General features: G+C 34.4%; 1 protein-coding gene across 1 annotated transcript; it reads right to left on the reverse strand.

Moving 5' to 3' along the window:
• Positions 1–947: 947 nt before the first annotated feature.
• On the reverse strand, positions 948–8,715 carry LOC131070417 (BTB/POZ and TAZ domain-containing protein 4). Its single transcript, XM_058005926.2, has 6 exons — positions 8,263–8,715; positions 6,351–6,771; positions 5,461–5,591; positions 1,958–2,264; positions 1,457–1,770; positions 948–1,352 (listed from the first exon to the last, which is right to left on the reverse strand). The coding sequence occupies exons 2-6, from the start codon at positions 6,741–6,743 to the stop codon at positions 1,229–1,231; spliced, it is 1,269 nt and encodes a 422-aa protein (XP_057861909.2). The 5' UTR covers positions 6,744–6,771; positions 8,263–8,715; the 3' UTR covers positions 948–1,228.
• Positions 8,716–17,650: the final 8,935 nt, after the last annotated feature.

Consider the following 17,650-nt stretch of genomic DNA (forward strand, 5'->3'; position numbering starts at 1 on the left):
TCTTCGAGTCCGCAAAACATTTCTGGGACCAGGACAGGGGTACCAAGGCATGGGACACGTCCCATGGAGCATAGATTTTCTCCAAAAGTTAAAAGCCAACTGAAGGATGCATGATCATGCTACAAAGCAACTGAATGATCTGGTGTTACACCGCCATCACACTCCAACCAGCATTTGCCAATGTGAACGAACTTGCAAATGTTTGATGGGAAATTATTCTTAATTATGCCCATTCAGGTGCCTCAAATTTGGATAGAAAAGCAAGTTCCCTCTATCTTGTTTGTCTTGCTTCGCTCCTGTTACATGCTGGTCTGCATGCTGTGGCATCTAGTAACAAGATTCAACAAACCTCAACAAATTTCACTGAACCTGAATTTTTTTGGAATATCAAACCTATTTGACCAAATTCAACATTGTCAGGTGAACAGATTGACTTGTTATCATCCCTCTTTTTTGTAATATTTTCTATTTTCCAACCTCTGTGGTTTGAAAACAATGGACATAGTGCATATCACAGTGCATTGAATCAGGATGTTGGCACTAATTGTATTTGTTAGATCATGTATGAAGTGTTATGTTATAGATGTATCAAACTTTGAAATACTATGAGCATTGTGCATTGAAATGTTTGTTTTATAGCACTTATATTTTAGTTACCTGAAATAATTTTCTGCAGTATCCAGCTTTGAAACTTTCCAGACCTTGGCGAGCCTTTCACCTCAAACTTTTTTTACAGTGTTAGTGTTATACTGGTAGGGAGGACAGTATCATCATTGACTCTTACAATGCACAACAAATGATGTAAGCTATTATTATCCACAGCGCCCATGGACATTCAGGGTATTTGTTTCAGTGCCACCTGGAAATATAGAAAATTCTACAGCTTAAGCATAAAACATTCAAACATAAACAGCCAAAATAAAAGTGCATAGTTTTCTGAAGACTGGTTTCTTCTGATTGAATATATGATAATGAATTGCTATAAATTATAAAAAATGATCTGTTTGATACAAATAGCCTCTCATCATGCCATCCAGCATATTATTAACACAGGGAACTACAAGATAGCCAAGATACCATCTCCTCTACATCTTTTGAGTAGGTAGGCATCACTGAACTCACTTTCGCACATTGTAAAATCAGAAAAGACTCACATGAAGCCAAAACCTAAATTGGTGAAATATATATAATACAAGAAACTAGTACAGTGGTATAAGAAAGATGATCTTTATACAACAGCAGCTGATGAAAATGCATTGACAGCTCTTTTAGCTGCCTGTACTTTGCTCACTAGCACCTTCCATTTCACCTCATCCTTCTTGCTTTGCTGTTGCACTTTTTCTTTAAAATGCCTGCATGAAAAATACACTTTGATCATCAATAACAAAAAGAAGTATACTTGTAGAAAGTATAATAATACCACTTGTATATGTAATAACAAAAGTCCTGCCTATACCTGCATAGAGGAACCTTGCAGACATCTGGCTCATAACACATTCTTGAATGAAGTTCAAGAAGTTGCCACATTCTTTTACAGTGAACACATCCACCAGGCACTCGTGTCTTGCAGCCAGCAAAATGTCTAACTAAAGATTCAAGACCTTTGCATGCTGGGAAATTGCAGGGTCCCATAGTATCATCTAGGTCCTTGTCATGGGGTCCTATCGTGCGACAACCATCTCTACAGATGTGAACAAGTGCTTCCATGGCATCATATAGTTGTAAATATATTCTTTTCTCCTCTATCTTGTGAAGCCTTTCTTGTTTTTGCTGTGAATGCAAAGCAAACAATAGATCACAAATTAAAATTATATCAATCTCAACAAAATTACCAAACTACATTGTCACATAAAACCACCAATTTGTTAGAGATTTAGCTTCAAACCAATTTCTCTACTTTTAGTGTACCCTAACCATCTATGTAAACCAATGTTTGTTTCTGGATGTTGGTTCTTACCGAATCAGCCTCAACAACAGATTCCAGAAGTTCTTGCTCTAGCTTAGGATTGGACTGCCGCATCACTTTCCATCCTTCTGACTTGGAAACAGCCTTGAAGTTCTTTAGAATAAGGCGCATGCATAAAAGATTCAAGCGTGATGCATCACATAGTCTAGCTAGTTGTATCATATCAATTACATTATCTGTTGTGAGCAATCCATGCTCCAAATTCTGTGTGCACACTAATTTCAAAGATGGAACCAAAAACACATGTGAAAGTACCAGCAGATGAAGAGCAAATTTTTGCATATCTTCTTGCTCATACCTGAACCACCAAAAATATAATAAAGATTAGGTCTCTCAATCATATGCAATTATTCAGAAACAGAAGAAAGAAAAATCCATGTCTGAGGCCTATTCGTGAATCTTTACTGCTATTCATAGATACTCAAGAGTTGAAAGAGAGTTTAAAATTTCACAAAATTAAGTATGAAACAAGAATATATACCTACAACACAGCTGAACTACTAAACAGTCAATCAGTCTACTACTTAAGACTTCTTCTCTGTCACAAGAATAAGGATGACTTTGTGGACCAAGATAACCTTATAAAACAGTGTTCCCAGTACTCAGAATAGCTTTATATCTGAAATTCCCATAAACAAATACCTGTCCAAACAGACAGATCCACACACCTTTCTAGATTCTACCCAGTTTTATATGTATTTGAAATTCTTAATGCTAATATAATCATGATTTACTTTAATAGGAATGTTTTTTTATAAGTTCTTAGCTTTCTAAAAGTAATTGTTAGCAATTTCAGCATAATACTTGTATTTTAGAGCAAATATTTTAACAGAAAGATATTTGCACAAGCTCTGCTAGATAATGCATAGAAATTTTTGGTCCAGCATTTTGAGATAGCTATATCCCTCATCATCAGGGAAATCTTTCTTTGAGATATGTAACTTCTTGCTCCAGGATCTAAAATTTTCAATGAAAGCTATTAAATTTTTGTGCCACAAACAACCGGTCTGAAATTATGCCAATTCAGCTCACCAGTGGATGTCTCAAGCAAAAGAGAAAAACAAAGTGTGATTGCAAAAAACTTTAAAAAATCCCTTATGTTTGGGTTGAAAAGTGAGTTGTATACCTCTATGTGCATGCATGAACATAGTTTTTTTAGAATTTTAGAGTTGAGCGCCATCTTTATGAAATCTGTCTACTGCTACAATATAGATGCTGAGATAAACTTTGAAACCATTACATCTCTCTCTAAAATCGTATTTGTTAGATATTCCAACACCCCTAAACTAAAAGTTCCTTGACAATAAAAATCTTGAAATCTCATATTGTCCCCATTAATTTTCCTCTTTCAGCAAATTGAAACCAATTCAAAATACTGTCTTTTTAAAGTACCCTTTGCCTCATGGTGGTTCTCTTTATGATGTGGCAGTCTTTTTATGTAGAAACTATGCTCATGCACAGAGTGGTATAAATTATAGCAGCAAAGATCTCTTGGAAATGACTCAGCCAAACCAAAAGACAGATTTTTCCAATTTATTTGAATTATATTAGAAAAAATTGGGTTAGAGTTAGAGTTAGAATTAGGATTAGAGTTCAGGAAATAAATGGATAGAATTAGAGTTAGGGAAAATCAGAAAAAAGGTCACTGCAGAAATTTTAAAAACCCAGACACCCTATTTGTTTTCAGGGTTAAAATGAGCATGGGGTGGGAAAAGATAAATGGCATTCTTTTAAAGATTATTGTTTCTATTGGTACAATAACTTAATCTTCCAACCCAAAAAGACATATAAAGACTGCCACAGCAAAAAGACAACCACCATGAGGCAATAGGTGGCTTAAAGACAACTATTTTGAATTCATTTCAATTCATTCACAATCATGGGAAAATTGATGGTTGGGGACATAAATTAGAAATCGTGTTCAAAGTTTAAACCATGAAGGAGATCTTGGATTAGAGGTTTAGAAACATTCTACAAAGTATGATTTTTGAGAAAGGTGTAATGGCATCAGGATAGTATGATTTTTGAGAAAGTTTTAATGGCATCAGGATAGTATGATTTTTGAGAAAGGTGTAATGGCATCAGAAGACTATCCTGAAGCACATTAATTGTTTGTCACTATCCATACATATCCTTTGCCTCATGGTGGTCGTCTTTTTTTTGTATTCTTAACTTCTTAATTACAAGCTTTTTGACTTACCACATATTATAACCCTAGACTTCCTTCAATGTTAATACCTCTGCTCCTCTCATATGGCATTATAAAAAAGAGCTATTGGTGGTTTATGTATTAAATGCTTCCCAGAGATAAATGATCCATGCATAATGTAAATGTTACTCATTTTGCAGATTTTAACTAATTTTAAAAGGAATAAAAATTCTTAAGCCCATTGTTCAATTATTGTTTCCTTTATTTTTCTCATGCGGGACCTCTCAACAGGATAAGCTGGTGATACACTGCCGTTCCACCTTTTCTTTCATTGTTTATTGAGTCAAAGGGAATTCTACTACCAGGGAAAGGAACAGGTGTAAGCTGGGTGGCACATGGCCATATCATTTTCTCCTTTCATTATTTATAAAGGTCAATCTGGTAAGATGGAAAGGATTAAAGTAGACAATGGTGATTTCCTGCTAATTGATAACTAAGTATAGGAAACTACATGTTTTGAAGAGAAAAGAAGTTGTAGTCATGCAAATAGATATAACTGTCAAAAGAACAAAACAGCACATCTGGGTTGTGACTTGGTTGAACAAGCACAGTACAACCGCTGAAAGATGTTACTGTTGTGGAGTTTACAGAATTTACTTTACAAAATCCTCAAAAGCAAGGCCAAAAGCCCATTGTTAGTCATCAGTGCTATGACAGCTGACATACATGAATGGAAAAAGATACCCTGGAATGGAAAATGTAGTTACTATCTTTACTATAGAAATAGCCATGGATTCTTTGCAGGTACAATCTGGATTCTGCACTTGCTGCCCAAATTTTCCTGGGTATGACCATTGGAAATCCGTGCTGCAAATGCTGAACCCAGAATGTACCTAGAGTGAATCAAACATAAATCTAGGAACAAACTTGTAACTCGGCCAAACATTTAAAAAGGGTAAAGAATAAAATGATCTAAAGTACGTCGGTCTATTTTTTGATTTAGTCAAATTCAAGATTCTTATGACAATCTGAACTTTAATAATGAATTTACAAATTCTGTATCTTTATTTATCTTCCGTTAATCTCAGATTTATATTGTTACTTGACACCAATACAGGCTCATTTTTGTAACAATATAAAAAACAAAATGATAAATCAATACCAATACAAGCTTAGTTTTATGAAGCTTCCTGTGGGATAAGTGTATAACCCAAACGAGTAGAATTAGTTTTGTATGCTGTTAAAAGAGAACTAATACACACTATATGCTTAAAAAGACACCTGAACTGATCTTTAAAATTAAGCTAAACCAAGTGCTTTTCAAGTTTTTGTCAACAAACTTCACCTGGAGGAATAAAGGAAGCGTATGAAAACTCGAGCAGCATCGTAAGGAACACCTGTAATGGAGAAACTGTGATGGCGAGATTTCCCCTTTTGTTGCTTCAAAAGGTTTTTCAGCACTGGAGAGGCAATGCTCTGTGCAAAATAAGGCAATTTTGAAGAATATAAGAAATGAGAACTAAAGAATGTTAGCTTCAGGACTGTCCAAATATAAGAAAACGCAGCCAGAATTTGAAAGTTCAAAATGAGCCTATGCATGGAGTGAATTGTTAAAAAGCAATATATAACAATCCAAACTTGAAACCCCATCAAGTGGCCATGATGAAGTCGACTGGCTCATAAAGACCCCACTGACGATGAAGCAAAAAAGGCACTGCGTTTAAAAGGGATGAGGCTGGGGGCAAGAAGTACCCCTTAGACCTTTGACATTTTAGCTTAAGGAAACTTGCAATTCAAAGGCTCTACATTAAAGGGGATGAAGCCGAGTGCAATTGCTGCTAGCCCTTAAAGGTTCATACAATCTTAAAAGAGTTCATTTCAAGCCCCCAAAATTAAAAGAAAAGAAACTTAAAACCACCCCCTCCCTCAACCAAAAAGGAAAAAAATAAATAAATTCAAACCTAAAACATTAGAAAGAAAAAAAAAACTAAAGGATTTATTTATATTGGCTGATCATTCCATGTTCGAACCCCACCCACAAAATAACCAAAGAAACCAATTCAGACATTAATTAGAACATTTTCTCCTGGATGGTCTCCCTCCCGCAATACCACTGATGGGGCCTTGTCAAGGCCCACTACAATATTCCATTGCATTTATGGCATGGGGAATTCAGGTTTAGCAGTCAAATTTTAAAAACCATCAATGACAGAAAGACTTTAGATAAAGGCATACCAGTACGTTCGAATGAGCTGGTATAACCCCACCGTCTTCGGTGAAGATACAAACATCTGCTAGGTACCCTCCTTCAAAGAGATTATCCCAGGTATTAACCGTTTCTTTTGGCACACAACTATAACCAGCATGGCTGCCGCAGGAACGCGTGACGGAAAATACTTTCTGCAAATGGTAGCGCCGGTAATAAGAATCGTCCGGCAGGGGAGGAGGTATCGGGAAATCTTTACGCGAAACCGAACGGCTTAAAGATGGGTTGATGGAAACCTCGATTTTTGTTGAGCAGCTAACTGGCGCGCAATTTTCTTGCAAAAGTTGCATCGATCGGTCGTATGATGGTGGAGATGAAGAGATCCACGATGTATCGATCTCGGCGACAGCAGCTTGAGCCATAGAAATCTACAAGCACAATAATCTAAACCTGCATCCGCATTAAAAATAAATGATAAGGGCCAAGATTCGAGAGCACAAATATAAAAATGAACAGACCACTACCTGAAAGGTTTAACCCTCATTTTCAACAAATTCCGACAATTTACAAGTAACTAACTTTGGATAAATTGCGTTCAAATCTATATTAAAATTTTGCTATAGTTTACCAAAAAAATAAAATTCAATAAACTATGTTTAAAACTGAAGAAAGATCGTAAAAATTTAGAAATTATACTCATTTTCAATAAGTTTCATCAAAGATTCTAGAAAGCTCGGCTGAATTGTATTTTAAACAGGAAAAAAGCAACACATTTTGTAACAATTGCAAAGATTGAAGAAAAATGGCTAAAATTTAAGATTTTGGAGCCAGAATAGCTGCGTCCAAAATTTAACACCAAACGAAAAAGAAATTCAGCAAATTGTGTAAGAGATTGTGATAAAATAAGTAGAATTTGCATTAAAATAATCTGTTTTTCTATACTGATCACCACAATACGCGGATCATTCATCATTTTAAAATTTACAGAGGACTCTTCATTTTGAATTTGAAGATTGAGAACAAATCGGTAGAAATCACAGAAATGTCTTCCGTTTTTAAAAAAAGGCGTTTAAGAGTGAACAATAATCGCTACAATTTAAAACAATAAATTAAAATCATCAGACAAAGAGGTCAAAGACCGACGAAAGAAAAGAAGAATTGAAAAACAATTCCTCGTAACTTGAGTCTCCGAACAGAGAATGCGGCAGAAAGCAGAAGCTGCAAAGCAGAGTAATTTAGCGAATTCAAAACACGAGAAGTTTGTGATTTTGGACCATAAAGTGCTTCCGCCTTCAAGTTCTAAAATCTTGAAGTTCAGAGCGGTTATTCATAATCAACAGCAGAATACGCTGAAGATTCTCAGCAGTTTACCTTAACCGTTACTTCATTTTTTAGAAGAAAGATTAAAAATATCATAAAAACCAGCTTTCAATACGACACGTATGCCTTCCATCACCAAACATCGAACACCTAACAGAGCTTACACAAGTATCTATAACACTGAGTGCGTTACACTCTTGTAGACCGAAATTAAAGATACGGAAATGCTACAGATTTCTCAGATATTAATGGTGCTAATTAGACCCATTTTAACCAAACGTCAGACTTTACATAGATCCTAATAATAAATAAAGCGTATCCTTGTACTTGTTCGGAACAACATTCTTTGCAAATTCATTTCCAGATTTGAAGGGAAATCAACTTTAATTATCAGATTTTACCGGAAAGCAACTTCATTGCAGAATTTAAAGGAAAACAATTTTCATTAACAGATTTTAAACAAAAAAAACTTTTTCATTACAAATTTTGCAGGTACGTACTATACGCGATCAAATGAAAACGATAGCAGCACAATCTGATAAAATCAATTAAGTCTCCTCAAAATCAACATATACAGCAATCAAATCGGAGTTGATAAGAATAAGGTAAAGAACTACCTACCTAAATTGCGATTACACGAGGGCAGGAGCACGAACATGAAATTGCAGACATCCAGATAGAAGAGAAGCTGTGTTAAGCAGATAATTAGAATGCGAGATACTCAGATTGCCTTATAAAAAAGGGAAATCCTGGGCAGTCAGGCGTCAGTTACGGAGAGAAGAAACAGTATGCATCGCTGGATTCCAATTCCTATCACATTCCGCAGGCCTCCACTGCAAATCTTAAATCAACAATGCTCCCGGCTCCCATTAAATCGACAATGGGATCTCCGGGCAAGTAGAAAAAGTCCAGTGAGGAAGGAGTAGTGCGTTGAAATGTGCGTAGGGTCCATTAAAGGATGGAGGAGAGCACTCCAGGTCAGCCCGTGGAATTGCTGTGTGGACTTCCATGGGACCAGGGTGCAAACAAAAGACAAAGGCAATTGCAGGGGCGGCGGAGGAATCGGGCTTTCCAACACCAAAGTGATGAAGTGAAGAATTGGAAGTCTCTTTTTGGCCGGCATTGCCATTGGTCACCGACTGTTTTGCCCATGGTGGGTCCCATCGCCCCCTTCCTCAGCCTCACGTTTTGTTGTCCCTACTACAGATCTTTCAACAGGTCCGTTCTTGTCTCTCTCAAGGCATGGTTTTTACTTGTTCTCTCTTGTATCATCTTCCACTCTAGGTGTATTTACTAGTTCATTTTTATATTACAACTACCATCCCCAACATCCCCAAGAAAGAAAAAACATCTTATGATATTTTAGTTAAAAAAAAAAAAATAGGGACACAGTCAATCTTCACACAAAATAACATTTTCATATAGTTTCTAAAATTTGTCAAATACAATGGATTTATGTGAAATTTAATGTTCAGTAGCTAAATTTTCATGATCTGTATCTTCATTGTTGTAAAACCACAAAAAATCAAACGAAAAAACATTATGATCTAAGATTTTTTACAATGGCATTTTGTGTGGAGATTAAATAGTTAGCTAATTAAAAAAGTTGTATTTAGTTTAATAATCGAAGACAGATGTATTTAGCTATAGATCGATTGGACGATTCATTGAAACACACAAACAATCGACGCATGATTGCAACCCAACTTCATCGAGAGTGGGGCTTCAATGAGGTTTCATGTGGTCTAGAGGATTAGTCATCTCGCCCTGATGGATTATGAATCATACGGTGCTAACTGTAGATACATTTGGGATATCAATATAAATATAAATTAATAATTGAAGATGGTTGTTTTTAGCTATAGATCGATTAGATGAGTGGTTGAAAGATGCAGACAATCAACGCATGTTTGCAACCCAACTTACCCAATTGCATCGATAGTGGGTCTTCCACGAGGTTTCATGTGGTCTAGAGGATTAATCATCTCGCCTTGATGGATTAAGAATTGTATGGTGCTAAGTGTGGATATATTTGAGATATTAATATAAATAAAAACTAATGATTGAAGATGGCTTTCAAATTAATATGGATTTGGATATTTGTGTATTTTGGAATCTGCAATTATGGCTATCGGTCTAGTAATTCATTTAAGGATCAAAATGTTTTGTTACGATTGTGTAAGATCAAGTCTAACTATCAAGGATAGTTCCGCGATTACAAGCTTGCTAGATGCTGATGAACTTGACTTATGTTATATGCATACTATTTTTCTCATTTATGTCTTGAGTACCTTGATTTCTTTTATGCTCAGTGTATTTGTAAATGTTGGTAGTATTGATGAATACCGTAATAGGGTTGTTGCATACCGAGCCACAAGAGCATTGTGCATTGATCAACCATTAAAATTGAATAATAGATTCTAAAGCAACACTCTTTAGTCATGCAAAATCCTATATAATATTATGCAATACTAGGTCCATCTAAGAGATCAAAGTGGAGTGTGTAGATGTGAGTGATGTATCCTTTTCTTCCATTTTTTAGAGGGAATGCATTGAATGCTCTTAAATACAAGGGCATAGAAACATTTTAGTTGGCTCTAGGGGGAAGTCAATGAAAACGTGTATTTAAAATTTTGCCTTGTCCCCTTTTCCCATAAGATTTCAAATTGGCCCATACTTGCTCAATTCTCATTTCTCATGGGCTTAAGGAAGTGCAATTGTTTACATTGGATGTATTGAATATGAGGCCATGTGTGTTGCATAATATGTTGATCATTCTAATAATGGTTTTGGACAAGGATTGTGTGTAGGTGTATTTTGGAGGGAAAGGAAAAGAATTTTAAAATTGCATATCTAATCAAAATAGGGTTCAATAGAAGAAACAATTATTTATCCATTGACTTCACTCAAATATGTTGGACATCTTGTTTGTCTATTGTTGGAGAACAGAGGGAAAAAACCCCTGATTTCTATAGCTATTTAGTGGATGGAAACCCTCAAACCAATTGTGAGTCTCATTTAGGGATTGTATTTAGGCCTCATTACTTTGTTGTTTGAGCAACTCATATAGCACATGTTTGTTTTAAATTTAAGTGGCTCTCTTAGCATCAAGAATTATAATTTTGTTGCTATAGGTTTGCTATATTTCTAATAATATTATTGACGTGATTGTTCTTGAAGTTTTTGCAAACTAAATTATCTATTAGTGTAATTCTGATTGTAATAACAGGTTTGTCAATCATTGCAAATTGTTGTCATTTATTTGTTTTGTAAAGTTTTATTATTTATTTATTCATATGTTATAATTATATTATCTATTGTGGTATGCATGATTTAGAATAAATTTAAACATGGTTTCCAATGGAGTTAAATTAGTTAAGAATATATCTCTAATTGCGGCTATTATAATGGTATTAGAGTTTTGATCTTGCCAACTAATGGATCAAGGGTTTATGTGATTTAGGGGAAATAAGATGGCAAGTAGAAGGAGGAATGAAATGACAAAGAAATAAAATGCTCAAACAATGTTTAATGCAATGACCAATTTGGATCATCAACAGTGAGAAATGGCCCAAGCACTTAAAAACATAATGGTAATGTTTATGTAATTTGTACAAGGTAAAAAAACTCTCAAAACTCTAGATTCACATATTATAAGGAGAAGCGCAATAGAGATTTATCAAATGGTTGGTTCTTTACCTAATCTCTTCCAACCAAAATTTCTACGAAGAAGAGAAGATCATCTAGAAGAAGAGACAACTAAGTTGATTGAATGACTTTTTATCCTTGCATGTTGAATACAAATCTCTAGAGTAAGAAATTTGGGTTAATCAGTCATTTTTTACATTTTGCAACATTTAATTTTGAAATGGTCCTTAAGCAAAAAAGAAACCAATTGAAAATAAGACTAAAAAGGAATTGCAACAATGTTTAAGCAAGGTTCATGTGCCTATGTTTGATGGAACGCAAAAGTGTCCATCTTGTGCTTAGATCTAAAAACTCACCACCTACCTATCTCTAAATCTAATTCTCATAATTTTTTGTATCTCTAAATCTATATATAATGTATTATAAGATTGAAGAAAATATATATTCTATGTTGAACTCATCCTTCAAACTTATAGCACCACCTCATGAATTTTTGTATTTCTTATATTACCTAACATCATTGGTCACAATCACTTCTGGTCTTTATATGGTATTAATGAGATTTAGTCTTTCTTGAATCACTCACTTTGCCAACTATATATTTATCATGTAGTTTTTTCATTTCTCCCACCTTTCCTTGCAACTTTGTGGGTCATTTTTCTCTTTTGGGCCACCTACACTTTTGAACAATTTTTATTTTGTTTAAGAAGCATAACTCACCCATTTCAAGACTCGAAGCACTTTCTACATTTAAAAAATAAATACATAAAGAACAAAAAATTCAAACCAGTACACATAGGTGAACCTACACATAAATCAAAAGATAATGGACAAACAAAAACTAACGTAAAATAATTTAAATTATTGGGTGATTATTGACCCCTAGGCTGCCCCTACATAACCATATGATTCTAGTGGTTATTATTTGGTAGTCTTAATTACATGTTTCATAACATGATCTTTTCTTGTTATGCTTACACGATATTCCATGTTTATCAAGATTATATCAGCTAACCCTATTTTGTCATATTTGTGCTAACATTGTATCTAGCTCATGCTAGCATGTTTTGTTATGATTATACCTTTTCCTAATGCTTACCATTATATTATGTCACATTTATCAATGCTTATAATACTATTGACAGGAAATACTAGGGATACTTTACTTCCTATCCATTGTATGTGTTTTCATGAGTATATATTGTCATGTTGTCACATAATGAAGTTTTTACATTCCTAAATAAATTTTGAGATTTATAAGGTTTACATCATTTTTCATATTCTCTAGTCTCTTTCAAATTATTTACATTCTTTGCATGTAACTACTTTCTTGAAGCCATATAAAGTCACTCACTCTCCTTTCTTAAGTATGGTTGTGGTGACTACCTAATGATCCTTTACATTTTTAGATGGTACAACATTAAGTTTTCTTCTCCAAAGTAGCATTTGTTGATATTGGTGTCTCCAAGAAGTATCCTTATTCTAACACAAGTGGAATATCTCTCTCCTTTTCTTTTTTTTGTCATAGAGATCATATTATTATTTGAATATTTATTATATGCTACACATTAAAAATTTCTATTTTTGCAAGTTTCAAGTGGCTTATTACTATGATGATCAATCTATTTCCCACATAATCCCCTGAGAGAAAAGCATACATACAAGTATACAGATAAACAAATGCAAATTTCAAAGACATATCACAAGATAACACAAGATATACCTTGGGAAACCCCTCATAGAGGTTAAACCCTCCAAAATAATCCATTCTTAATATATCATTTAGTAATGAAATATTACAATAAACTTACAGAGCCTCCATAAACACCTCAGAAGCATCAAGCCTCTCCAATGAATCCTCCATTTGTCCAAGCATGCAACTACACATTCCATACCATGCTTCCAATATGCACTTCTAAACTTCTCAGAAGAAGAATCAATACAATGACAACCAAGCCAAAACCCCAACAAGATAATCCTAAACCACTAAACATGTGCTCACTTTTATAAACACAAGCTCACATAGATACAACCAAGTGGTAAAGAAAATCCATGTGACTCAAAACCATGAGTTCAGAAAACCATCGACCCCTCAATTAATATTGGGTATTGAGTTTCCACTTTATTAAATATCTTTCTCCAAACATATAATATTTATCCTATTATCCCACACATAAAATGATTACCCCAATGTTACCTACAACTTTATAAGTAGCCCCAAATAATTATTTAGTGTGGCTAAACATACCACGTAGGACACAACAAAAATAAATAATTATTTGATTTCATAGTTAATTTAAAATAATGTTTTTGATTAAGGAAAAATAGGTTTTAAGGGACCCGAAACCCACTTACATATCGTAAAGAAAAGAATTAGAGAAGCAAGAGAGGATAGAACAAAGAAAGAAAGGTTGCAAAAGAACAACACGAAAGACAGTATCCAAAGAAAAGAACAACAAAAGACCAATGAGAAACTAGCACACCTAAAACAAAAATAGAACATTTAGGTGAGAATCTTTATGGTCTCCTCAGCATCCCTGGCAAGCATCATCATCGCATTTGCTACCTCTTTAAGGTCTTTGCTTTCTTGCACTTGTTGATTACCTTTAGTCTTCAGCTCCAACTCTTTAGCATTTTGCACAACACCTAATCCTAACATTCTTCCACTTGTTGTGTACATTGCATAGGGCCAAACAATGAAGTACATCATCATGGCCATACATGAAACCAAATCAATCTTTGTAATGCTCTCATGCTCCATCAAGATACTTGCAACAACATCAAAGATGTCCACCATCTTAAGAAATAAATCATGTCATCCTCTATAACATGCCACCTATGGAAGAAAATGAATAATCCAAGGTGAAAATTCACCAATCCAAAGAAAACAAGCATCAAATCCAAGTGATAACAAAGGATCCAATTTGTTGTTCTAATGAAGAAAAAACCACATGATTAAAAATAGCAACCATGCTAAATTCTAATCCATCCAATCATCCATACCTCTAAAGTATACAAAAAATAGTAAACTTGTGCCATCAACATATATAACTTATAAATCACAATCACAAGCTCCAAGTGTCAAACATGTCAATGAAGAACATACACATCCAATAAATCCCATGCATAGCTAATGTCAAATATAAAAATGATCAAGGAATCCCAAGTTTACCAATAGCATCAGGTAGAAGGTGTAACTAATATCATGTAACAAGTAACATATACAAAGATATTCACAACCTACAAACAAATGTGCTACAATAAATCTCTTAAAACTAGACTATAAACCTCTCCCAAGTTGTTCACACTCAACAAAGAAAAGAGATTAAAAAAAAAACCTCCATGGCATCACCCAAATGAAGTAAAAGTGGCAACATGTGACCAACAAACTTGGTGAGCACCATAGCTCTAAACTAACCTCAAATCCAATGTCATGTGAACACAAACATCGAGGAAGATAGACAAGACCAAAGAGAGAACCTACAAATCATAATAATGTAGCACATCCTTCTAAATGTAGGTCTCTAAATGAAAACTAAGTTAATTATGATCTCCTTCACAACACCTCAATGAAAAGCCTTAACAACATTCAAATGTTTAATCACCAAGATCAAATGCAACATATTCATCATGTAACCAATATGGATGTAAGCCTCTCAAATCAAAGAATATCAAACTGAATTCATCCCCAAACCAAGGGAATAAGACCAATATCATATTGCAAACTCCACATAATAGATCATAATATATCAACACTTAAAAGACTTGTGGATATAGACAATCAACAACTAAGTCATCCCACCATAAGATAATGGGTAACTAATCCACAACATGCATAACTTGAAGATCCAAAACCAATGAAGCATACAAACTCAACATCATGTTAGTAAGCTACAAACCAAGATAACCTATAGATCTTAAGACACAAACACAAGATCAATGAAAGATACAACTACCAAAAGAATTTACAACCAAGTACCATAATCTAGGAACAAAAAAAATCATCCAAGAGATAAGAGCAACCTATTTAAATTGAATTACACCACCACCAAAAAATCACAAACCTGGCTATGTCATGTCAATATACATATGTATTGTATATCCATGATACCTTAATCAACACCAACAATATAAATGCAGTCAACTATCATCCACAAAAGACTCCAAGTCTCTAATCATGTGCATTCGTGTCCTCAAAATTGAAGACAACATTTGTACATGTCTCCATCAAAGACCAAACTTTGAAAACACATGTAAAATTGTATTAGGAAGAAGGAAACTAATAATCAACTATACCATCATGTAAATATCATGAAAACAATCACCCCATCAAGTTTTGGCCTCTTTACTCATCCAAATGCAACCATAAATGCACCTTGAATCTCAATAACCTACAAGTGATCAAATAAGTACCTAACTCTCTTTGTTCATCAAACTAAAAAACCATCAACACCACTATGAAGTGCTTTTCACATGCTCTCCAATGTTTATTGAAATCAAAGAATCTATTTTCGTATGCAAAATTTATGATTGAAACTATCAAACTAAGAACATCTAGCTTATAGAACCAAAAAATGATCAAAATAGTGAAATTTGACAACCAAATGTACATCACCATGTACTAATCATTTCTAAGGAACAATTGATATCAAAAGTTGAAAAATTGACACCATGGGAACAAGTTATGCATGTTTGAACACAATCCATCCACTTAAACTAGTAGGGTGATAAGTTGGTGGCCCCCAAGTGGTCGATTGATGATGCCTAGGCAGTGCACCTTGAGTGGTGCACTCATGGGCGACGGTGATAGAAATATTTTTAGTAGAATTTAATCCACATTTAAATTTAATTAAATTTCATATTTAAAATTTTTTAAATAACAATTTTTATGGTCAATTTAAATAAACTCCACAATAGTTGGTAATTGGGATCAGCCTGTTGATTGACAACTAGCAAGGTTTGTATGACCTTTGTCACTGTTGGTGGTAGGGACCATACCCAGGCAACTGTGGGGAGATTTGATTTCTTTTAAAAAAATTAATTTAAATTTTTAGGCATGATAGGAAATTTTATTTTCAAAATTTTTTATTCTGCAAATGGTTTTGCTTTGACTTGTATGGCCATACAACTAGGGTTGAAGACATTTTTTTACATCTATTTAAATTTTCTAAAATAGGTCAAATATCAATATTTATCTCTTAGGCCTCATGGATCCAATAGTGAGGTCTATTTTGGCCCAAAGGTCATTTGTGAAATTTGTTAGGACTCGGAGGCAACTGAGAGGGGTGGGGGGGTGGAATCAGTTGTCTATTAATTTCAACCCAAATATAGCTTAACCAAACTTAATGCATAATACCAATAAACCAAACTTTATGCCGGTTGACATTTTAATAGTTAATTATAATATCAGTAAAGCTTAATGCATGAAACAGAAAGACAAATAACATCCACAACACATAACACAGATATTTGTACGTGGAAACCCTGTAAGGGAAAAAACCCCAGTGGGAAACCTTACCCACAATCAAATGATACTACTGCAGATAGTATGTTTGTACAATATGGGGTCTTCACATGCAGAAAGGCCAATTGCCTAGAGCTCACTACTCAATCACAAAATGGGAGTCACACTGACTACAATTGGATGGTTAAATCCAATGATAATGTACTGCTCAAAATAGCATCTTCATATGTTGGATTCAGTACCGGTTAAGCTCTAATTGTCTTCTTCATACCTTCCTTGAATCTTCAAATGATGTCTGTGTGTATAGATTTGCTTATATTCGCATATACCTTATTACATTCCCTTTCACACCTTCTTTTTAATCTCACAAATGAGATCTTACATATATACCAAAACCTAAGACCAAATGTGTAGGTCGGCTCACTAAGAATATTACAATTAAATCAGTTACAAATGAATCAATATGCGATGCATCATGTCGGCTCAATACATTTACAATAACAACCAATCAATAAAACATCTCCATAACGTGTCGTGCTGATCTAGAATAGATAACGTTTGTCGGTCCATAACCTAGACCTATTTGCTGGTAACAACAAATATGCAAACTCGATTAGACCAATAACCAAATCACCAAAACCAAGTGTCCAAACAATGTCTTTGACATAACCAAGTAATCTCCAGATGATAACAGATCATCCTCAGTGCCAGTGAACAATATAACCTATCGGTGAACCAGATACCGGTGACTGTGTATAAGTCACTGAACATGTCGGTGAACATAACCAAAGATCTTCAATGTTGATAAGTGTTCACAAGTGTTGAAAAGTGTTGACATCAATGACAAAACCAATGCAACACATTCATAATACAAACAAAATTTGCCCTCCAAAACCC

Source organism: Cryptomeria japonica, chromosome 3 (genome assembly GCF_030272615.1).
Source record: "Cryptomeria japonica chromosome 3, Sugi_1.0, whole genome shotgun sequence".
Classification (NCBI taxonomy): Eukaryota; Viridiplantae; Streptophyta; class Pinopsida; order Cupressales; family Cupressaceae; genus Cryptomeria; species Cryptomeria japonica.